Below are 25,009 nucleotides of genomic sequence, written 5' to 3'. Positions count from 1 at the left end.
AACCACTAGGAACACATCATAGAACATTTATAAGTGAAAATAATGTTTCGTTTAGCAGGAAGCTTGAGCGAACGGGCTTAATTAAGGGGAAGAAAATTAGTTTGTTCAAGTCTATAGGATAAGCAGAATTTAACGTGTGAAAAAAGAGACTACTAGATATTGGCATAAAATGTAGTGTTTACTTGAAAAGGATGGGTTTTCCCTATGTATGTGAAACCACATAGTTGTCTGACCACCATGCTGTGTGGCTGAAACTACTACAAAATAGTATTATATGTAGAAAAAAGTAGAGCTGTTCCTAGGTCAGATTGAAAATAAAAAACTATATTGTCCCTTTTCGTCACAGTGCAATTCAGAGGAAGACAAAGTTCAGCAAAATAAATAAAGGTCGCATTTGCAGTATGAACTGGAAATCCTGCCTCACGCTAACTGCACTGATCTTCATTCGTGAACAAATGTTTCAGGAGTACTAGGCACAGAGCTCATACTGTGCAGTGCAAAGATGAATGCTGTTTGGTCTCTGTCCCCAAGTAGCTCACAGCCTGGCAAAGACAAATATTAAAAAATAAACCATCATAGCATGTTTTGATCGATGATAAAGCTGCTCTGGGGTCTCAGAGGATGCAGAGCCTCGGTCAGCCTGGTCAGGCAGGCAGCAGAGACTGGGTCCTCCAGGAGGCCAAGGAGGTCCTCGCAGGCCAAGCACACTCTGCAGAGGAGCTTGGGTTTGATCTCACAGGCAATGGGAAACCACCGAAGGCTCTTGAACCGGGGGTTTCCAGGATCAGATCTCTGCTTTAGGATGCTGATTTCAGTGACATGGGGGATAACTGACTGCAGCAAGAAAATGCTGCAGGCATGAAGAATAGGTGGGAGGCTGCTGGGTGGTGAATCAGGGAGAGGTAGGGAAGGACTGGCCCATGTTCTGTGCCTGAGACCTTCATCTACTGTATCATTTAATCTCCCAAAGGCGAGCTGATGTAACTCAAGTTCAGAGTTGGCTACAAAATCTGCCATGCCCAGTGCAAAATGAAAATATGAACTTGTTCAAAAGGCAGGGGCAGGGAAAGTGCCATTAAAAGTACTCAAAAGATACTAAAGCTTTTTCTTCCTTCTATGGCTTCTCTTTCGGCTTGTCACGATGTATTTTCATTTACTATAAAATGTCATTCTAAGTAAGTAAAAATTAAAATTTTAAATTATTGACATGGATTTCACCATTTATCTTTATATTGTGCAATGCCAGATTTAAATGCAAATACAGGAGCATTTACTTATACACAGATTGAAATTAGGCAATTCATATTCCATAACCCATATATGCATATGTATTTCCTTCTTACCAGAACAGTGAAAACACTGCACACATCTACCTCAACTGTTTTTATTTCACTTCTCAATATGCACATATTCTACCAGCATTTCCTTACTGAAGATAAGGAAAGACTGGAAAAAAAAAAAAAATAGAACTGTGGGTACCCATATCTTTCCCCTTCCTTCTTGGTCATCATTTCCAGCGTAAGTAGTTGACCAACATAGTGGAGTAACATGAGTAAGAAAGGATATGATAGAATATCATTCATGAGTTTTAGACCATAAGCAAATTCTGGTTTGAAGAGAAAGCATAGCTTTTGTGGGCTGTCAGCACTCCTGCTTATTCTGTCATAAACATAACACGTGTACCTCTTACTCGCCTTGAGTCTTGCTCAGCTCCCACAGTACATCATGGGTCCTGCAGGACAAAAAACAGAGGACATGCATATTGTGCATATCTTCTCCACTCGTGCACATGTCCCAGTGTCTCATTGAATTTCACTTGCAAAAGTAGTTCAGAGGTAGAGTTACTGAATTTCAAGATGGCAACAGTAGATCATGCAAGCTTGGGGCCCTCTAGGTGTGGGGCAGTTGCAATTTGGGGACAACCACAGGTCTCCGTCCCATGAAGCCCACCCTGATAATGTTCTCGGTACGTACAAGAGCTCTGAGAAGAGAGAGGGCACACGACTTTGTACACGTTCCTCTCAGGCAGTAATGAAGCTGTGATGGTGATAAAAAATTATTCAGTGATACTTGTTAAAGAACGTTAAGGCAGTCTTTATTCATGAGGGGCTACTACAATGTGGTTTCGTAGTAGGGGAGAGAGATTGGGCTCAACTCCAAACACAAGGACCAGTGGGAATTTATAGCCAAGGAGCAGGGTGGGGGCAGTGGATGGGAAATTACTAAGCAGAAGCATCAGGAGAAAGGGAGGATTCTGGCTAAACCAACTTAACAGGATTCTTGAAGACAAGCCAAGATGATTAGACATCTCCTGGGGGATGATAGAGAATTAAGAACATGATCAGATATCTAGAGTTAACAGATATGGAGTGGGGGGGGGGGGGGCTCTGGTTAAGCTGACTTAGAAAGATTCTTGCTAAAACTGGACTCTGCGAGGTTGGACCTAAGCAAAAAGAGAACTTAGAAGGGCCTAACAAAAATGTGATCAAGGAGGGAATCTTTGTCCATGGAGAAAATGAACTCCTGTCCTCAAGACCCAGAGCTTTTTCTGTCACCAGACCAAAGATGACAAAAAGTTCCAACCACAACCAAGTCTTCACTACGGGGAGAAGACTTCAAAGGACATTTACAAGGGAGAATGGATGGGGTAGATGCTGAGGGTCTCAAGGTGATTTTGCAGAAGGTATGCTTTTAAATATCTTAAGAACATTCATAGATATTTTCTTTCGTAGATTTTTAAATGATTTTATACATTTGGCTGCAGTATAATTGTTTAGTGAGGCCTCGCATTCAAATCCTCATTTTTTTCGTGAAGTGAGGACTTCAGGACAAGCACAGCCTCCCTGCGATGGGGAGATGGGGAGAGCATGAGGCAGACCCAGCTGTTCAGTTTCCAATATCAGATATTAAATGTTGGAAAGAAAGTGATATTTTTAATGTAATATTTTTCTACTGCAATAAATATGGGGGGAAAAAGATAGTTGTAATCAAGTAGACCAGTTCCCAGGAGTTAGGATAGTGGGGAGGGGTCCTGGAAGCAGATGGCCCAGGCCGTAGCTCCCCTGTGAATTAGCAAGAGCATATCTGCCAGGCGAAAGCATAACTTTAATGAACATGCTTCCAGAGAGCCAATGGATATCATGTGAAGTCTCCTGGACTCAGATAGACTGCATTAAAACTTGTACTTTGTCCTGGTACTGTAAGCCAAAATACCGTGTTTAATTTTCCTTGGAAACATATGGCAATGCAAGTGCATTCAGGGGTCTGATGAGCTTAGATATAATGGATGAGTTTTCATTCAGAAACTCCACAGTTTCTTGCATCTGATTGGCAGGGGGCAGTGTGGTTGGTGTATTATGTTCCAGGGCTAATGCCTTCATTCACAGGACAAAGCAGCGGGGAGCCCAGGTGGTGTCACCTGAGCTCCAGCTGTTAAGACCGTAGAACAAAAAGGGTAATTAGAAGGGAGCATTGGTTTCTTTTCTTTTTCCCCCCTTCCTTCTCCTTTCATTCCTTCCTTTACTTTTATTCTACTATTCCCAGTCTTTTAAAAATTCTAGTTTAATTATTACGGGAAATAAGTGAGGGGCATATTGCATGTAGGAAAACCAGTTCAGGGAAAGAAAGCAAAGCGTAGCAAACCATACCTTCTTATTTTTTTAGCTTTTTATTTTGAAATGATTATAGACTCATACATAGGAAGTTGCCAAATGAAATACTTGGAGAAGTTTCCTATAACCTGCTGTAACTTCTCCCAATTGTTACAATGGAAACATCAGGCATAAATATTTTGTACAATATCAAACTCAGGAAATCGACATTAGTACAATCAACAATCCACAATCCACAGATTTCCCCAGTTTTACATGCACTTCTTTGTGTTTGTGTGTGTGTGTGTGTTTCTATGCAATTTTATCACATAAGTAGCTTTGTATAACCACCTGCCCAGCAAGACTGCCCCATCACTGCAGGCCCTCACATTACCCCTTTATAGCCACACCCACACTCCCGAAGCCCAGGCAACCACTAACCTATTCCCCAGGTCTATAATTTTGTTACTTCAAGAATGTTCTATATCCTTTGCAGTCAGCATAATTCCCGTGAGATCCCTCCACGTTGTTGCTTGTTGCATATGTCAATAATTCATTTCTCTTTATTGCTGCATACGACTCCCTCACATGGAGGTATCAGCTTATTTAACCATTCACCTATTGCAAGACATTTGCTTTTTCTGGTTGTTGGCAATTAGGAATAGACTGCTATGAACATTTGGGCACCCATTAAACATTTAAACTGAACCTTCAAATTGTTTATAAACCGCTACTGCTCAGAAGGCAGTGAAGATATATAATACCATGAGAATTGTTTGTGAATATTGCATGGTTTCTGCTCTATAAGGACACTAAAATTGAAATTTATTTTTAAAATCATTTGTTAGTATTCAAAGTCACAAATCAAAAGATCAGTTTTCTCTTTCCTTTGAAACAGAAATGGATATTTGCATAAATTTCCATTAACTATCTATGAGGTGTCAGCTTCACTTATATTAATAAAATCGTATCAATTTCAGTCAAATTCAATACCATAATAGACAGCACACTTATGAAACAAGAGCAGATGAAAGAAAAGCTGTGAGTGAATTGGTGTGTTGTAGAGGAACAGAAGAGTGAGGTACACACATACACATACATAAACACGCTTCTTACATGCGCACACACACACATCATCACAAGAAGCCAGGGAAACATAAACTTGACATCCCTTTTTGCCCAGAGATGTCTCCAAGGTTAAGGAGCTCCCTTCATTGATAGGACCATAATAACAGGGACAATTCTGGGATATTAAATACAGAAGACTGAAACTTGGAACATCTGAGTACCTTAATATAGATGCCACCTCTGTCAGCAAACACACCAACTGCTCTTCTCCTGCCTAAGAAATCAGCTGTGGATGATCAGATTGCAAAGTGCAGTGAGCTCTCTCTCCGCCTCAGGATCGGTGAATGAAGCGATCAGATTAATCCAAGGTCTAACCATGAGGTGTCATGAACATTGGTGGAAATCATTAATATAACAATATAGAATGCACTTGGCACATAAACCCTAGGAACAATTCCATTTTTGATAGTTTGAAAGCATTTCAGAACATCGTAAGATCTCGGAGTCAATTGAGGAGCAGTATCCCTGGTCATCTGCAATTGTAATTCACCACATTCCAATTTATGCAATGCTCACAGACAAAGGTATTTTGGCATTTATTGACTAATGTGGCCGCCACTCAGAAACATTGCTTCAACTGGTGTAAAATTCTAGGGTACTATATTAGCAGTTAAAAAAACAACACCTAGCCCATGCATGAGAAGTCTCCCAGAAAACTGGAGTGAGCTATACCATGGGAATTTTCTAATGTATAATTCACCATTTGTTCCTTCTTCTGATATTAAATTTCATATATAATATGTCCCTTGTAATGTAAGTACAATCAACTCCAGAACGATTAAAGCCCTTGAAGCAGAGACTTGAATGCACGTCTTTCCCATGCTAAGCTTGGCTTTTGTGTAGATTTCCGGTGATTGAGCCTAGGGCTTAATTCTTTGTTTGCTGGAAACTGGAGTATGTATTTTGAAGGAGCGAAAACAAAACAGAATTCATGCTCACTCTACCTTGTTCAGCTCTAGCTGGCCAGCTCACAAACCTGACGGTGTGGCGTGTTCTGTGATAAACATTGGCACCGTGTGTGTCCAGGCTACGGCGGGGGAGCCCGTACCTCTCTGCGGTATCAGTTGCCTGGATAATTTGTCCAACTCCAACAAAATTAGTTTAGAATGTGAATTTCCTCTGCCTCAAACTAAAAAGAAAATTCATAATAGCAATTTCGGTCTGATTTATTTTCTTCCAAGGTTTTGAAAATAGCAAGTGGTCTTTAAGGTTTTACTAAGGCAAGACCCATAGCAGTTGCAAGGAGAAGCATCCTGTGTAGGACTGATTAGAAAACGTATGCTTTAAAAGGAAATCATCTTTCTTTGAAAATCACAGACAGTCTTTTTTTTCTTCCCCAGTTTAGTGTGGGAAAATAGACAATTTCAATTCTGTGAAGCCTGTAACATATTTTCGTGATAATATTTATTGGCCCCAAACACAGGCAAAGATATTTTGGCATTTATTGTCTAATGTGGCCGGCGTTCAGAAACATTGCTTCAACTGCCATAAAATTCTGGGGTACTGTATAAGCAGTTAAAAAAAGAATACCTAGCCCATGCATGAGAAGTCTCCCAGAAAACTACAGAGGGAGATATAACATGGGAATTAAATTTCATATATAATACGGTGAATTAATTCCATGCTGTTGACCTTTTGGACTTTCAGTCCTACGAGCTGGCTGCTCTCTCAGGCCTCTGTTCCTCTGCCTGTGATAACGAAAGCTCTGACTTTTTTTCCTTTCAAACCTCATATGTTCCCAGCACTGATGTTTGGGTTTTACATACATTACGCACTTAACTTTCACATGATACCCAGGGGGGATTGTACTAATATCCTCATTTTTAAAATGGGGAAACTGAGGCCTAGAGAGAGTATGTGATGTGCTCAAGGTACCATGGCCCAGTGTGCAGTAACGTCTTGAACACACCGCTTCATGCCATGATCCTCTAGTTCCGTGGCCTTTCTTAGCCATGCCCCTACTGGATTGCAAGTCCCAGGCAGCTGGCTCTATGTCTCTCTGCTTTGTATGTGAAAAGCCACAGGGAGCTGTCACCAAGAGTTTATGGTAACTGTTTTACCATTTTCTCCAGGACTGGTTGTGACCAACAGACTAGCCATAGATCCCACCATACCGGGGTATTTTCTTAAGGTCCACTGTTCCCATTTCTCCATGTCTGTCCCCTTTTGTCCCTCCCACAGTGGCCTCAGTGTATTCCAAGGGATGGAATAGGTTAGAATAAGCGTAACCTATAAGCCATATAAACCATTTAACAATATGTAATAATTGCTTCCACACTTGGTCAGAATGTGCCAGGCCCTGAAAGCCTGATAAGTTACTTGATATAAAATAACTTATTTAAACCTCCAGTGTCTGCACTGAGGACCAGAATTACAGTAGCTTTCCCAAAGGGGCCTAGACTGCAAGAAGCAGAGCCGGCCTCCAGCCTCGGCGCCTGACTCCCAGGCCCACACGCTTCCCCACTGCACAGCGTCTCCCAGTTTTGGAGCTTTGTGCTATCGCTGTCGCTGTCCACTGTCGCCCTGTCAACATTTTTATAATAGCTGTAAAATTATATTTTTGATGAAAATAGTTCAAGTAGAAAGATGTATCACCTCAGAAGGGAGGGAGGGAGGGAGGGAGGGAGGAAGGAAGGAAGGAAGGAAGGAAGGAAGGAAGGAAGGAAAGAAGGGAGGAAGGGAGGGAGGAAGGGCCTAACTTTGTGGTAGAAATATTACAGCATCCGTGTAGAAATGTCTCTGTAGGTATCTGCGGTGCCACAGGCAGTGGGCGGCAGGGGACCAGTCCCGCGGGAGGTGCTGGAGGAGGCAGGGCTCTCCCGGCCCGCGCTAGGGACAGGACACCGCGCTCACGTTCAAGGGCAGCCACAGCCTGAAGCGCAGCCCCACGCACGCCACTCTCACGGTTGTTACTGAATATGTTACATTTGCACGGTGTTTGGGACTTTTGACCAAGGGCATTTTATTCTGTGACCGATGCCTATCGTGTGATGTGGCTGTATGCAAAACCGTATCCTAAAAAACACTTTATGTCCGAATACAATTTGGGGTCACGTGGACATCATAAACACTAGGTTTTTTGTTCCTGTAGGCTGGAATCAAACATCAGCTCAGAGGCACAGTACTTCACAATAGTTCCTCCGGCTTAGGTTTCAGGTGCGTTGCTCAACTTAAAAGCAAACTAGCAAAAACTACTCAAGAGTCCCTTACCTTTATTTCATGTTGAAAGATAACTGTGAGCAGTCGTACCCCACATGACACAGTGTGGGGATTGATGCTTTGGGCATGAAAAAGTTGAAAAAGGAAGTAAAATATATTTGAGCGGGTTCATAACAAATAGCTATAAAAATTGTGTGTTTTTGTGCCTTTTTTGACCTTAAGAAACTCTCTGAACTTTCCTATATATATTTCTATTAAAAATGGCCTGGAGGTGGGTGAGGAGACTGTCATGCTGGAAAGGATGAGGGTGAAATTCACACCTAAATCAAAGGTTATTCTCCGGTTTAAAGTAGCCCCTGCCCCCCGCCCCTCGTCCTGCTCAGAACTTGAAAGCCTTTGGTGGGTGGATTACTTAGGATGTTCAAGGCTGTCAAACTGGAAACGCAGTAAAAGTGATAGTGTCGCTTTTCTCACGTACAAAATGGAGGAAAAATAATTATATCTCTAAATCACATATATAGATATGTTATATATTTCAGAATTGTTTTGCATCATCTCAATTTCAGCGATGACTGATTCTAACAATGATGAGACTGTTGCGTAAAACTGAATCAAAGATTTATCTAAGCCTTTAACTAAATGTGTTTTTAAGTGTAAGAATCATAATATTTGTGTTCCAGGTATCCAAAGTATTCTTAAATTAATGTTAACATTTTGTCCTGCTTTTTTATTACATGTATTGGGGTGACGTTGGTTAATAAAATTATTTTGGTTTCTATTATACAAATTCTACAATACATCATCCTAACTTTTCACAGTAGATACACAGTGAAATTTCCTTTTCACCCCTCCTCACACTCCTTTCTCTTTGCCTCCCTCAGAGGCCACCACCGTCGTGAACGTGGGTGTGTCTTTTTAGTCCATATGCTCGTAACCCTTCTTTGTTCGGGCAGCACATGTCTTATGTGCACTTTGCACTTTCTGCTCTATATTATGTTTCTGAGAATTACCTGTGTTGATGTATGCGCAGTAACTGGCTAACTTATTTTAACTGATGAATAGTATTTAATCTACATGCATGTCATACCTGATAGGTAGTCATATGAGTACAGTTTTTGGTTCCCATATTGATGATCACTTAGATTGCCTCCACTGTTTTGTTGCTGTGGCCACGGTGGCATGAACAGCCCTGTGCAGTCTCCCGGGCACAGGCACATGGGTTTCCCTGGAGGCTCGACCTCGAAGCAGACTGCGGGGTGGTTGAGACATTACCGGGCGTTGTCCCATAGCTCACCCAAGGGTTGCACTAATTTGCTCCCCCACAGACAACCTTATTTCCCAACTCGTCCCTGACACTGAGTACTGTCAGGCTTTCTGATTGTTTGACAGCCTGTAGAGTATAAAGAGGTATCTTTTGTTTAGTTTTTCTTCCTCTAGTTCCTAATAGGGTTCAGTATCTTCGAATGTGTTTGGTAGCCATACATTCTTGATTTTTTTTCTACTATGCTTCAACTATACATATATTTGTTGACCTCTCTTCTATTTGGGCTTTTAATCTCGATCTCATTGATTTGTAGGAGCTATTTATATGTTCTGGAAACTAACCCTTTGCATAATATATGCAATGCAGATATCTTCTCCTAGGATGTGACTTGTTTTACAACTTGGTTTCTGGTGTTTATGTTTTAGTTTTTATCACAAAGGAGTTTAATTTTGATGCAGCCAAATGTGTGGATAGAATGACAGTTCAGAATGTGACCTTAGTACCAGATGGCCAGGGTCATAATCCTGGCTCTACTACTTGCTGGCTGTACAACCTCCAGCAAGGTGCTTAACCTGTTGTTACCTCAATTTCATTATCTGTAAAATTGGAAAGTATTACTTCTCTGAAAAGTTTTGGCATGAAGATCAACTATAAATCTGTTAGAATATTGCCTGGTATAAAGTGAGAGCTATATAAGCGTTAGCTATTAAAATTGGTCCTTTCTGGATATTGTTTTTTAAACTCTTTCCTAACATCACTGATTTATGTACATATTTAGGTATATGTTTAAAGGTTAAATGGTACTTGTGATAGTCTTTGTTATACATTTTTCTCATGATAATTGGGTTCAGGAACTTACGCATAGCTATGGTTAAATACATTTGGAATGATCTAAATTGCATTTATATTTTTCCTTTCAATGTTTTCTATTTCAATAAATAGCATTTTGGTAATGGAAGCCAACTTTATTTCCTGAAATTGAACATGGGTGTAGTTACAACAGCTTTAAAAGATGACTTTTATGTTATATTAAATTGAATTATATTATTGGGAGAAAGTTCCCCATGAGTAATTCCTAAATATCTGAAATAAGAGTGCTGGAGACACAGGCATAATCCATGTTTATCGAATGAATAAATAGTCTGTTTGCTTTTTAAAAAATCATCCACCTCAGAGCAGTTTTTAAGAGATGGAATTAACACATAAAATATGCAATTGCACACAATCCCCTCACAGAGAGAGTAAAGTGTGCGTTCAGAGGAAATAAAGTCCAAACCAGGTTTCTCTTGGGACTTCCGTTTTCTGCAATCATTCATATTTTTAATGCGTTTTAACTGTACTAAAGGAATCAAGAAGCCATTTAAGTGATTAATGTTCTTTGCCCCAAAGGAAGGCACTTCTGCTCTGAGAGGATAGTTTCATAGTAACTGCCAGTGGTATTTTTTCAATCGTAATAAAAATGTTTCTTCTTGCTTCTGTTGCATCATAAAATAGAACCACCTTTGAAAGAGATGAACAGAAAGTAAGTGTTATGTAACAGTGCCATGTGTAGCCCTGCAAGTGAAATCGCCCATTATTATAGATGAGGCTACATCTCAAAGGATGGGCGCAGCTATGGTGCCACCTGATCTGTGCTGGAGTGACCAGGACATCTCCTCCCAGTTCTGTGTGTGGATGTGAAAAGAGAGAACAGGAGATGCCTTATGAACTCAAATAGTTGCACATATTTGTATTACTCAGTGTGACACTTATTCTATGGAAACCAGCAACCCTCCAGCACTGGCTTTCACACACAGCGGCCTGTTCCTTCCCCGTGCTTTGTCTTGTCTGCGTTGGCAGAAATCTTTCTTCCTCGGGGACCCCTCTCAGCACAGGTCTTCACAAGGAGTAGGAGCATGAGGGTCTCATTCCTGCCTTTCCCTGCCGGGGGCAGGAGGTGACACTTGGCCCTGCTCACAGACGTTCCCATGACCCATCTCTGTGCCAGGGGGCGGGAAGCGTGGTCTTCATTGTGCCCGCGAGGAGAGGAGCGGGGCCTTTGGTGAGCCCTGGGGGGAGCGTGCAGTGACTTGTGCACTCTCACTGCTTCGGGTGGGAAGTAACCTTAGTGTGTCTCCCTCCGTAGATTTAGACTGGGAGGTAGGAATGTGAGCTTTGGAGTTGAGCAGATTCCTTTAATCCCCTAACGAGTTCCTTATGATCTGTGTGGCCAAGTTATTCAGCATCAATAAGCCTGTTAATTCTCCATCTACCAAAATAAATGTGTGATTGTTGTGAATTAGCAGAGCCCTGGCATACAGTAAGGACTCAGTAAAGGGTTGTACTGGTAAGAGGAACATAGTAGTAAATCCTGAAGGATATAACAGATCGTATCAGGAAAATATTGGGTCAGTCTTCTGGGGCCACCATAACAAATTACCACAGTTGAGTGGCCTAAGAAAAAAGAAACATTTTGTCCCAGTTTGGGAGGCCAGATGTTCAAAGTCAAGGTATGTCGATAGGACTGTGAGTGCTATGAAGGCTCCAGGGCTGGATCCTTTCTTACCTCTTCAAGGTCCCAAGGGCCCCAGGCATTCCTTGGCTGTGGAGGCGTAACTCCAGCCTCTGCTTCCATCCCCCCACGGCCTCCCCTGGGTCTCTCTCCTCTTCTGTCTCTCATAAGGACACTTATCATTGGATTTAGGGCTATCTCACCTGAAGATCTTTAATTACATCTGGAAAATCCTTTTTTCCAATAACAATCCTCAGTTTCTAGGGATTTGATGTGGACATATCTTTTTGGGGAGAGGGACAACATTACACCTGCTACAGATATGAAAGCATTTTCTATTTCTATATTAACACCACTTATTAAATGAACATGCTCTGCAGTTTTAAAAATATTGATTATAGGATTACATTTCTGTTTTTAGTGCAAAATTTTGTAGTTAGATATTACTGCTATATAATGCTACGTCTTTTTGATGCGAGAAAAATTTGCGTTGGACTGAATTTGTAATGTTATCATTTCATGTAGCTCTCATCACTGAAAAACCATTTTCAAGTTTGCTCAAATGTATTGGCATCAGAGCAAGATACCCTGTAAAAGTCATATGTTTCTTAAGGGACTACTCTTGTATTCATGTGTATCAATCATGGCTTTTCTGAATGCTGATTTATACTAGAATTCCCTTTTCCCCTGTAAATGTATTCAGAAGCCATCTCTAAGGTATAGGTTAGAGTTATAAAACCCTCTTGCTGTTGTGAAACTGATGAGCTATTCATAGAAGCTACTTGATCACAGTCAAAGATGCAGTGAAATAAGTGTAGAAAATCATTCTGAAAGTGATGCCTGTCAACAATTGGCATCTAGATTTCTTAATTATTAACATATTAAAAAGGGAATATCAGAAGTATTTGCACGTATAATGAAAATTGTTTTTATTTAGACACTTTAAATTTATTTGTATCCTTAATCATTCAAAGTGAATCTATGTTGCCTACATAGATGCACTCTGCACAATATCTTTGGCATATCATGTATATAAACAAGCCTTTCTGCTAGGATCATTTTATAAGATGAATGTATAAAGTGAGAATTTGGGACCTGTATGTTCAATGGTGGTAAAGTGTTATAAATTTTAATTACTTAATGTCAGCCATAATAATCAACTGAAAGGAATAGCTCATCTGATATGTCTAGAAGAAGGTATAGGTTCATTGTATCTTCTTTGTAATGAAAAAAGGGAAAGTTATTTCTTTCTTAGACTACCTCACAAGGTCTACTTGAAACAATTCAGACTTATATTTTAAAAGAACTAAAATTGGGTAGCACTGCATGTATGTGAAACTATTATAAGGAACAACTGTAATAGGTTCGTCTTTGTAAAACTTGAGCTGTTCTTCTGAAATTTACTGGACAATGCCCATGTATAACATCAAATGGATTAAAGTTAAGATTGTATCACAATGGGGTCTCTCTTCTCAGTAAGAAATGAAAGGAAGTACCTTTAATGGAGCCACCATTACTACCCTAACGTGCCTTTGTGTCTTGTGGTCTAGGTTCCCTTCGTTTCTAATCGATGCATTATACCTATGTATTCTCTTTTTTACAGTTCAGCAGAAGAGCAGTTTCACTGGCAATCACAAGGTAAAGTACGGCTTCTTGATGAACACTTACTACATGTATCTCTATAGATTAATTTCCTCGTGAAGTTTAGAGACTTATGAAAATGAGTATGACAACACCATGACACTCAAATTTAGTGAAGTTGTTGTGAAAGCTCACAATTTCATGGGAGTTAAGTTCTCACGATCTCCTAGTCACTTTGGGTTCTTCATGGATACATGGAATTGGCTGGCCTTAGCGTTTAATACTGGTGGACTGAAGATTACACTGAGATTTCTAGTGAGAACTTCATAGAGGTCCTATGTTAGGTTAGGAGACTTTTGATTTTTAAGTAAGTGCTTTAAGCTTTAATACTAACATTATTACATGTTTGTTTACACTTTAAAATACTGTAATTTCAGATGGTCAAAAAGATATCGAAGATGAACTCACAACAGGCCTGGAGCTGGTGGACTCCTGTATTAGATCCCTGCAGGAATCAGGAATACTTGACCCACAGGATTACTCAACAGGTGAAAGTAAGTCACGTGACCATGATACCTGAAGACAATTAAAAGAGTATTATGCCATTATTTTTCTGATATAATTAATATCATGAGAGATATCTAATAAGACTTCTCGATATGTTTATACTTGTTTTACCCATTTAGCTCCACTCTCATCTGCTCCCTTCCTGCATTTCCCCTCCCCAACTCACATTAGATTGTAAACGCTCTTAAATCAGTAATTGGCATTTAAATTTTTTACCAATTCTCTGATATCCTTTTTGGCATCATACGAGCACATTGTATGAACACATCATATATGTTTTTAATCAACACAATGTCTACTTTAAAATTAATTGGCAATGCTTTACTCATGTTCACTATTGTTGGCAGAAATTTTAAACAGTACGGCAATTATGTAACAAAGTGGGAGACATTGATGTAATATATGCGGTACTATTTAGTGCCATTATAGTACTATGCAAAAACCTTTTACACTTCTATATTTAGCAATCTCATATTGCTATCTTAATCTCAAAAGAGCATTTAAGGATTTCTTTACCTCCACTTAATTACATATTTTTCAACCAGAGTGGATGAGACTTAAAAGTGCTGAGTTGAAATGAGCCTCACTTCAATAAATCACAAAATTTTCTTGATTTATTTCAATGAAATCCCATAAAAAGCTAAAAAATTAAATCATTAAAACATGCATTATCTTGATAATTTCTACATTAGAAATCAGTGGAGCATTTATTCCTTCACTTATAAAAATAAAATTTCCTTGAATACTCACCAAGTTTGCTATAGAAAAGGAAGATATGAGAATAAAATAATATACTGATCTTGAAACCATTTAATTTACATATTAGGCTATTTTCTCTATAATCTTTATAATACCACTACTCGTAGGGTAGTATCATCATGAATATCCAGATTTATTTACATCCATATGCACCCCCTCAGTAAAACTCCTAAAGTAAGACGCATGATTTGTAATATCCTTGATCTCTCTATTTTATACTTTAAAAAGTAGGGTTGTTACCTCTTCTCTCTGAGTCAATAAATATGTTTCTCTTATGGGGTAGAACTATATTTAATTACTGTTTGACATACATGTATTCAACTCTCCCTTTATTAGAGAGTAGGGAAAACAGAGATAAAATAGTGTCTTGAGTGGGGGTATAATATTGGATATCATTTTTGACATAATAATACACATAATTGATTATGAGGTTAGGAAGGGGGATAACTTTTAATACGTGGAAAATATAGAAAAAATAAGGAGGAGTAAAAGGAGAGGCAAACAGGTTAACGATCAGCTCTACCAATCTAGCTCTGCAAGAAGGCACAATGGATTCTTCTTTGAAAACAATGAAAACTCAAGTTTGTAGTAAACAAAGATAAAATAGTGATGTGATGCTTATGAGACACTAATATCGGTGAAGTAAATGTTGAAATTAAAGGAATAGGCACATGGGCGACAGCTAATATGAGGAACAGAGCGAGTGGGGGTGGGAGGGAAAGGTGAGGTGAATTGGAATTCCATGCGGAAGCACTAAGCATGGTCAAAAAGGAACTATATAGTAACAGAACTTACAAAGATGTGATAAACTCATACTAAAATCTAGTGAACATGTATGCACCAAACTACATGGCCTATGCATAATAAAACAAACGATTTTAAAAATTATTAAAAAGTTGATGAAAATATTGTGAATATTTCAATGCATGTTAATCAGAATCAGGCTGACTACTAGAGGAAAAAGCCACAGAAATTTGGAATAAGTAATTAACAAATTAATGTATTAAATAAATTTAAAAACATATTCGTTGAGTGATAATATATATTTGTTATGTATGTCCAAGGAATACTTACAAAAATTGATCTTCTACCACACGGTAAAGACAATCCTAAAAACTAAAAAGTGTAGAAAGGCCACATTTTTAAATAATAATTCAGTAAAATTAGAAGTAAATAATAAAAAAATAAGCAAAAATATAATCATATTCAAATTAAGAAACAGGATTTTGGACCTGCTGAATCAGAATCGGGTTACTGCTGAATTTTTGTTTTTCAGAAAGATTAGTTGTGTTATTATGTACTAGGTTACCTGTCTGAGGACTCCTAGGATTTTCGTTGATTGTCCTTTTTATAAGCCTGTGCTTCCTTGTTTGAAGATAGAGAAAGAAGGCAAAACCATCAACAGTAGCAGCGAAAGAAAACAGCAGGTGATGAAAGTGCCACCTAAAAGTTTGACGCCAAAGGATCTGAACCACAGTGAAATGCGAAAGATTGTTGTCCATAAGAAATATTTGTTCATAACCTTTCAGAGTCAGTTTGAGAAGAATTAATAGAGTAAAATTTAGGAAATTAATTTTAAAGTATCGAGTAAGTAACTAACATTTTTGGGATTAACTGTTGCTAATTTTAAGTACTTATAAAATAAAATCCCAGTTGTTTGTATCTGGGTTGGTTCAGAATGGAAATAGATTTCTACCCAAAAGAATTGAACGGGAGAAAATTTAATTAAGGTACCATTTACAAAGGAGTGGGCATGATTAAGGGAACAAACAGTGCCTGCTGAGGTACCCAGGGAACAGCAACAGACAAGCCCTTGCCACCCTCAGTCCTGAAGGAAAAGTGTAGGGAAGATACCAGCAGAGCCAAGAGGCCTGGCAGGAGCAGAGGCATGTGTCTAAAGTCTCTCTCTCCTCCCGCCTCTCATGTCCTTTTCGTGACGGCCAGTGGCCAAGTCCAGTCATAAAACACATCCCAGGGAACCTTGTGATACACTCTCTGTGGGGTAAAGAGCAGAGAATGAATGGGCGGGGGGGGGAGGCAATAATCACAACATTCTACTAAAAATTAGGATGCGATACCGTGTTTATAGCCTTGATATATAAATTCAGCACACAGATATGTAGTGGCTCTTTGACACAGTTCATCTAATTATCACGAGCCCATCAGATTCTGCTAGTCCCTTGATTTCCTGATTATTCAATCAATGGATTCATTAGCTAGAACAGACATGAAATAGCTGCTGTGAAATTGGACCTGGCACGCTGCCCTTGAGAGCCCGCCTCCTAGTCCTAACTCACAAGAGACGACAGCACCAAATACAGCTTGAAAAAGCTCTAAATGCCAACCGATCTCCACCCCTAAGAATACAGGGGGCCCGGCCGGGCGTGGCTCGGAGGTTGAGCATTGACCTAGGATCCAAGCGATCAGGGTTCGATTCCCGGTCAGGCACATGCCCGGGTTGCGGGCTCCATCAGTGACTCTCTCATCATTGATGTTTCTCTCTCTCTCTCCCTCTCCTTTCCTCTCTCTGAAATCAATAAAGGTATATTTAAAATAAAATTTAAAAAAAGAATACAGGGGGATATAGGGCATTTAATTTGTTGTGTTTGAAAGCTTTTGTTATTTTTCTTTCCAAGATCTGATTAAAATAAAATCTGGGTCTTAGTCAACCCATCTTCTTGTCCCTTAGGCTGGGGATAACTGTCGTACTGTACTTACTGCAGTGCCATGCAGTTACCAGTGTTCTCCAACACGTGGCATTTTTTAAAAAGTGCCATCCTAAACAGTATGTAAATCATGTATACAACCGTAGCCACCCGCCACTAGTTTGTGACTGCTGGCTGTGTAATTTCAATTCTAGCAAATATGTGTCACAGGGTCACTCGGAGAATTGCTGTTGCTTTGCTGGGGAAAAAAAAGTTACTGACAGAAGCTCGGGGCCATTAGCACCTCAGATAATATACAGCTTGACCCTAACTGCTGTGGACAAAGTACCCTATTTAATCCATGCATCCTTGGAGAAATAAACTCAGAGATGAGGGTGATTATATCTTAGCCCCAAATTAACAAAAATATGTCAGTCAAAATCAGAAATAGAATGGACAACTTGGGGGGAAAGGACTTATATGTTTATAGAGATTGATAATTGATTTAAATATTATATTTTGAAATAGTAATTATTTCTTTCTGTAATAAATTGAAGTTCCACCATATTCTAGAAAATTCCAGCATCCGGTGGCAAGAAAATTTTAGGAGCTTAATATATTCTGAATGTTATGGCAAAGAAAGGAATGTTATCTCTTTCTGAGTTTTCAAATCAGAATATATTTTAAAAAATCAAGAATCAATCATATAAGGTACCATCCTGAGCAGATGAAATCCAAATAAAACGATCATAAGCAGTTTGACAAAGTGAATATATTATTTACTCTTGATTTACAGTCATTCATTTTCATTTAGTCACTGTGAATATACTTAATTCTGTGTGGCTAGAGAATTGTTGAGAGATCAGGTTATCAAAATGCTTTAAATATAATTCCATATATATTTTACTTAATAAAATAAAGGTGAGAGACATCCTTGTTAAGTGAATATTTGTGTAATTCCTAGGAAGCCTGGCATCAAAGGATGCAGAAGTGGTTTAGGAGGGTGAGGTTTTTATAATAATTAAGCAAATCAAAATGAGAAATATATTCATCGTGTCACTTACAATATTGATCTCATGCTCAGGGAAAGAGGACTGACTTGTTAGATTTTCTACTGTGGTGGCAACTAGGTCCTTACTTAGACCTGACAGGGTGGAGAGCTTCTGGGTGGGGGTACAAGGTAGCCTCTCCTTCCCTTGGAGCCAGAAGACTTGGATTCAAGTCCTACTGCTCCCCTCACTTGACCTGGTGAGAGCCGTCACCAGGGCTCTGGAGACCCTGAGTCATTTACTAGAAGCATTTATTCAGGTTAGGAGAATTCATCGTCAGATGGCCCATTCCCAGTGAAATCACGTCATCATATTCCTTTTGGTCCCAGTTTTGAAATACTAATGAGACCGTCCCCTTTCCAGAAGTTGGTTATTGTTCCAAGTCTAAAATTGTCTTTAGATAGCAAATGAGTCCAGTGTCTATAGATACCAGATTCGCTCACACCCACTTCTGCCACTGCCTTTGGTTTTCTAGAACCAGTGGGGAGTTAGCAGCTGCAGAAGTGGAAGGTGTGAACAAAAGTCAAGAAAAAACACCCAGGTGTCGCTCAGGGTGTCATTCGGTCCTCCAGGGACCTGCGATTATCTTTCTTTCCAGATACTCTCACTGCCTGTGTTTTTAGCTAATGTTCCATTTCCTTTTCTTTGATTTTCTTCTAACACATAGATGTTTAAGAAGCATGTTATACCTTCTCCAAAGAGGTCGCCAGCTCAGCACACCTGGGAACAGAAGGGATAGACAAAGACATAATCGACCAGGCGCTCCTTATCTGTTCCCCAAGCAAGAGAGAGCAGTGTGGCGTCTCATTAAAAACATCGCTCTTCACCTTATGGAGACGTGTTGTGGGATCCCCCAGAAGTTAAAACACTGAAACTGCCTCTTATCAAGCAATAAGTCACTTCAACAGCTACTGATGTGATCAAATCTTAATATACTGGGGTTTTATTATGTCATTATAGGCAGAGGTGGTGCTGTAGTCATTCATTTTTTACCTATATGTACTAAGCACTTATTAACAGCGGCACAGGAGCCTCTGCCTTGTGGCGTTTACCATCCAGTCAGAAAAGTCTGAGATCAAGCCGCCTAAATACTGTAAGTTCAAGTAGATGAGCCCGACAAGCAGTGGCAAAGCAGGGAAGGGGCGGGATAGGGTTCGCCGAGTGTACTTGGGAATCCTGGGGGTCCCTGAGACCCTTTCAGGGGCTCTGGAAGGTACCAGTTTTCACAGTGATCCTGCAGCATTTGCCTTACCATGCTGGTCCCCAGCGAGCGTGGGGTGAGATGGGGGTGTCCCAGGACGAGGGCTCCATGGGGAGTGATGGGGTCATTGCTCTGATGGCTCGTGGAGCCTGGTCAGTGTAGCTCTCGTCTTCAATATTTCCCAGTTTCAATACAGTAAACAGCATTCTATATCAGCCATAGAAATAAAAGCTCAGTAATTTTTAAGAGTGTGAAAGCTTATGAGACAGGAAAGTTTGAGAACCTCTCTGGTTTTGAGAGAATGGTCAGAGGGCCAGGAAGCCTCCCACTGAGACAGGGGTTTGATCAGGGGCCTGAGTAAATGGCACAGGCAAGCCGTGCAGTGTCGGAGAAGAGAGTTCTGGCAAATCAAAGGCTGGTCTTAATGCTGGCATAGTTTCTTAATAAATTACAGCATTTTCAGGAGATAGATTTTAAATTTAGCTTTCTTCTAAATTTATTTGTATTAATTTTCATTTCTTTACATAATTATTGATAATGAGAAATAGGAACCTATTTTCTTTTGACTATTAATTTATAAAGAAATACATATAATGCTTTTTGTCTCTGTGCTACATTCCTTTTTTTAAGTCATATGAATATAAACCTTTATAAGGATACACTTAGAGATTGGATCGAGCTATAAAAAATACCATTCTATGATCATACATGTCATATATGTCATGTCAGATCCCATGCACAAAACATTCTTGAACTGTACATTTTAAGCTAAAGAGGTACAGTTGAATTTTAGTTTCTGCTCACGTCCCTCCATTGTACACAGATGTAAAGAGCTAAGTTATTGCATAGTGTGAACGCTTTACCAATGCTCAATTTTCCATGTACAGTCAAACTTGAAAAAGCAAACTAATTAAGCCAATAGCATTGGTTGAATCTGAATCAGTTTTTAAAACTCTATTTCTGGGACCATTACAGTTTTAATTTTCAATAAAGCATTATACATTGAAAGCAGCTGACCACATGAAATCAATATTCTAGGGAGAGACTTAGTTTAGAAATGAAGTTTAAAATCACACCTGCCCATAGAACAACCCCATCGCTCTAAGGTTCTTGGCATAACAAGCTTTTCCCTTAGTTAATTTTAGAAATGGTAGATGGTTCAACCACTGTTTTCAGGGAACTCCTCAGCAAAACTCACATTATGAGCTTTTTAAGGTACTAATGAAGATTAAGAGAAAAGAACCAGTTTATCACCACTAGCTACTTTTTATTCCCAGTAAGTTTGTAAATTGACAGGTTCATCCAAAACCAAGAAAGAAGAAACTGCTGCTATAAATGAAACTTATTAGTAAGGTAATTTAAACAAAAGTCAATATTTTTACTCCTTAGAGTTCACTTGCAGTTAGATATGACTAAAGTGCTTTGAGCTTGATTTAAATCAATTTGATAATCTTCCAAAGAATTGGCAGTTTTTCTCATTGATTTTGTCATTTATAACAGCTCTTTTGTACATATATATATATATATATATATATATATATATATATAATTTCCACCCCCTCTTTCCTTTATTCTCACTTAATACTTTGTATGAAAAGATTTCCCTTTCACTTTATTTGATCTTGCTCTAACAATTTACTCTCATTTAAAATAAAGTAACGCTTAACCTCCAAATCATTCTTAATCTTCCACAAAGGATTGATAGCAAGAGGGTGGGAATGAACGCAGATTCTGCCTGTTACAGATACATGTGAATCTTATTGGCACTATTTTTCAAGAGCTACATAAAAATTTTATATCATTTTGAAAGAATCAATTTAACCTAAGAGTAATTATGGAATGTTTCTAAACTTCCTGACAAAGGTAAGTCTAAAGGAAGCTGCCACTGTCAGGTGTCCAGTTCTCAGTGCGCCTGTCTCAATTTGTAGGTTGATTTTCCTGTGACTGTCCTGACTTAACAGGCTCACAGGACACCCATGCGCACCTGTTCCAGAGCTTGCCCAGCTCTCGTAGCTGTTTATTTTAGTACATTCTTGTTAATAACACTTTTCTTTTAATGGGAAAATGCTCCCTTGGAATTAAATTGATAACTACCCTTTAGAGACCTAGTTTTTTATTCATGTGGCTTCAGCTTCCAATACTGATGACTTTGAGAGTTACAACTCTGTCCTAAAATTTCATTTACACGTAACCAAACTTTGATCTTGGAAACTGTTTAAGTCCTAGAAAGATTAAGTTTGTCACATTATGTTAGAGCCAATATTAAAATCAAGCCCAGAGGAGGTATCTAACTACATAAATTCCCACCATCTCCTCCAAGTAATTTAAAAATGAAGCCCATCCTTCCCCAAAATACGGAGTTGTCAACACACACACCTCCTGCCAATCTTTCCCTTGGGAAGGCCACATGTGGGAGTTTCTGCTTTTCCAGTCCCGTTTAGTGAATATTTGTTGCATTCTTGGACAGATGTTCAACTGAAGCAGACTAGAATTAGCAACTCCCAATAAATCACCTTAAAACTTGTAGAAAGAGAATATATGTGGCTGGTTGTGACAGGACAGGACTGTCTGCTAGGTTTTCAGGGAAGGACTCGCTCTGCACTCCGGGAAACCCCTGGGCACCCATCGGAGTGTTGGCGGTAATATTATCCTTCCAGTGGTCAGCTGAAAAGTGTCCAGTCATTTTTGGCTCTTCTTTACTTCCCGTCTACTTGGTCACTAAATCCCCATGAGCTTTTCTTTGAAAATACCTCTTAAATGAGCAACTTTCTCTCCCTTCCTAGTGTAGCCTTTACCCCAGTTAAGATTTCTTCAATTACTGCAGGTTTCCTTTCTCCACACTGCAAAGCCCTGGCCCTAGTCTCTCCAGTATCTAAACACAGAGTCCTGCTGTCTTCACAATAAATGTTCAGAATCTCTGCTCTCATTCTATTCCTCTCCTTCTAGATGTGTAATACTGTACAAAATCCCTCTGCTAAACAATTAAAATTCCTCAGTCTGGTCTGTTCAGAGGGTTAAGGTAGCATGAAGGTATAGGATTAATATTCCCTGGACAATCAGACAGCAGGGTAGGCTGCATGGGGGAGGTGACATTTAAATAGCACTTTAAGAATAAATTTTGAGCCTGGCTGGCATGGTTCAACGGTTGAGCATCAACCTAGGATCCAGGAGATCATGGTTCAATTCCCAGTCAGGGCACATGCCCGGGTTGTGGGCTTGATCCCCAGTAGGGGGCGTGCAGGAGGCAGCAGATCAATGATTCTCTCTCATCAGTGATGTTTCTCTCTCTCTCTTCCTCCCTCTCTCAGAAATCAATAAAAATATATTTAAAAAAACAAAAGAATAAGTTTTGAGGTTGACAGAGAATGGAATTTAGGCTGAGAGAACAGAGAGAACTTGGTCTTTCTTATCTCTTGGCCCTGACACTAGGTTTTGTTAGGTTTTGTTTTTAATTTCAAGCAGGCCATTTTAATGATCTATGCCTTGAATATCTCATTTATAAAATGAAAGCTCATGGGGTATTGAAAGAAAGCACTAAGTGATATATGGGACAGTACTGTCATAAGGTTTTCAGGACAAACAAATTCCAATCAAGGTTTTATTATTCTCAGACCATGTGGCTATGTAATTAAGTAATTAGATAATAATACTAATAACTGGCATTTATAGAGCAGTTTATATTTTTCTAAGCACTTGCACATCCATTATCTCATTAGGTGCTCAAATTGCAGAGATGAAATTTGTAGACAGAAAGATGAAGTGATTAAGAACAAGCACTCTGAAGCCAGGCTGCCTTGCCAGCACAAAGACCTACCACCAACTCTGTGGTCTCAGTTAGTGGCACCTCCAGGTCTGTCACCATAAGTGGGGATGGTACCTTCCACACTGGAGTCTTGTTAAGATGCAATGGGTTAATAGACCTAAAGTGCCCAGGGCAGTCCCTGGAACTTAGGAAGTGTGCACTGAAGGTTAGCTGGTATCATCATCGTCATCATCATCATCATCATCTGTGCTTTTACAAACTGAAGGTGGACTAGAGCCCGAGACTGCTGAATTCTAGCGCTGGATCTTTTTGCAACACACACTCCATTGACACGATTGTGACCTAAATAATGACATGGGCATGCCACATTGTAGGCCTCTGGCCTTCTCTGTATTATTGCAAAGAAGGTAGTTTAGTTAAGAGTTCCTGTATTCTGGAGCTGATGTTCATCTAAGAGACAAGAATTAGTAATTCCAGATGAAGTCTCTTTAAACCTGTGCAAACAAAATGAGTACACATGATTATGAAAACCCTAAAATATCTAGTTCATTTAAGGAGAAACTGCCTATATATTGTAGTGTGTGCTAATGCCACCTATATGTGAGTCTGAACTTTCATACAGAATATTAACATGGCAACCCTTCCTACTGATGTGGACCGCATGTTTCCCCGAGCCAACACTTGGAATCTCAAAGGGGAGGTTCCTCGGGGAAGTCCCACAGCCTGTGGGGTAGAGATTTCTCCTGCAAACAAGCTGACTTCTATGTAGGGATGAATTTCTCAACCTTGAAGTATTGATATGTGTATATGACCTAAATAGTGCTTTGATGTTAAATGACAACAACTTCTGGACTTGGAGATAGGAGATGAAGACCCAAGTCCCATCTTCATTTTACCAAGCCCGTGACACTGGCTGACCTCTTGACCTCTCCACACCTCTAATTATACTTCTAGTAATAAGGGAAAAAATACAAGGGCAATATTTTTCACAGGTTGCTATGTGATCTGTAGTCAATTCATATATTTGAAAACATAATGAAATATTGGTGTTACACTCAAGATGCTTTGCTCCAGGTGTCTTTCTAGGATCAGTGGCAGATTTCATGTCCCTCATCTCTATAGTACCCTCAGAATTTCTCCCCTCTTTCCAGCTGGGACCAATGTGTCTTGGTCATATCAAGGACACATACTCTCTTGGGTTTTATCAGTTTACCAGAAAATCATTTCACTTCCTCTTCCTAACCCCAAGGCTGAGTCATTTTGAGCAGATACCTGAGCTCAGCTTTGTCCCACAATGGGGAAGATTCAGAAAGATCAAAGAAGTCAATGTCCTGGAAGTATACATACAGAGTGTGTCTTCTGCTCTTTGTGATCTCAGAGGACACTATGACCCACTGTTCCTCATAGCTGAAGTTTTTCTGGAGCAGTTAACTGCACTGAAGGCAAGGTTCCATTTCCCTGGTTGGAATTTTAAGTCTCAGTCTCTTCCTCTCTTCCCACCACCCTAAGAAGTACTCTTACATTGCCCCCATTGCTTTACAGATACACACTGTGTCCTCAAGAGTGCAGCCTAATTTTACCACTAGCCCAAGCAAGACTTGATGGAAAGCCATAAGTTTTGGAGAAAAAAAATCATGATTTAAAGCCAAAAACAATAAATGCTTTTGAAATCTATGGAAAATTGGTACTTTCTACGTCAACGCACAGTAATGTTAGTAAAGCTAATCGAGTGTTAGTTATATGTAAATTTTACTTCTATTATAAAGTAATTAAGAATTGTTCTATAATATTAGCTTTTTCCATATTCTTATA

General features: G+C 39.4%; 1 protein-coding gene across 3 annotated transcripts in view; it reads left to right on the top strand.

Moving 5' to 3' along the window:
- The window catches only part of CTNND2 (catenin delta 2), a 688,120-nt gene that overhangs the window by 356,570 nt on the left and 306,541 nt on the right, over positions 1-25,009 (top strand). For all 3 annotated transcript variants that reach the window (XM_081131846.1, XM_081131845.1, XM_081131844.1), the window contains 2 exons: positions 13,236-13,270; positions 13,651-13,767. In XM_081131846.1, the coding sequence (XP_080987972.1) occupies positions 13,236-13,270; positions 13,651-13,767 (152 nt within the window). The remainder of the gene's footprint in view (positions 1-13,235; positions 13,271-13,650; positions 13,768-25,009) is intronic.

The sequence above is a fragment of the Miniopterus schreibersii genome (genome assembly GCF_964146895.1).
Source record: "Miniopterus schreibersii genome assembly, chromosome: 3".
Lineage (NCBI taxonomy): Eukaryota > Metazoa > Chordata > Mammalia > Chiroptera > Miniopteridae > Miniopterus > Miniopterus schreibersii.
Note: the sequence above shows the minus strand (reverse complement) of the source record. Positions and strands in the feature narration are given on the sequence as shown.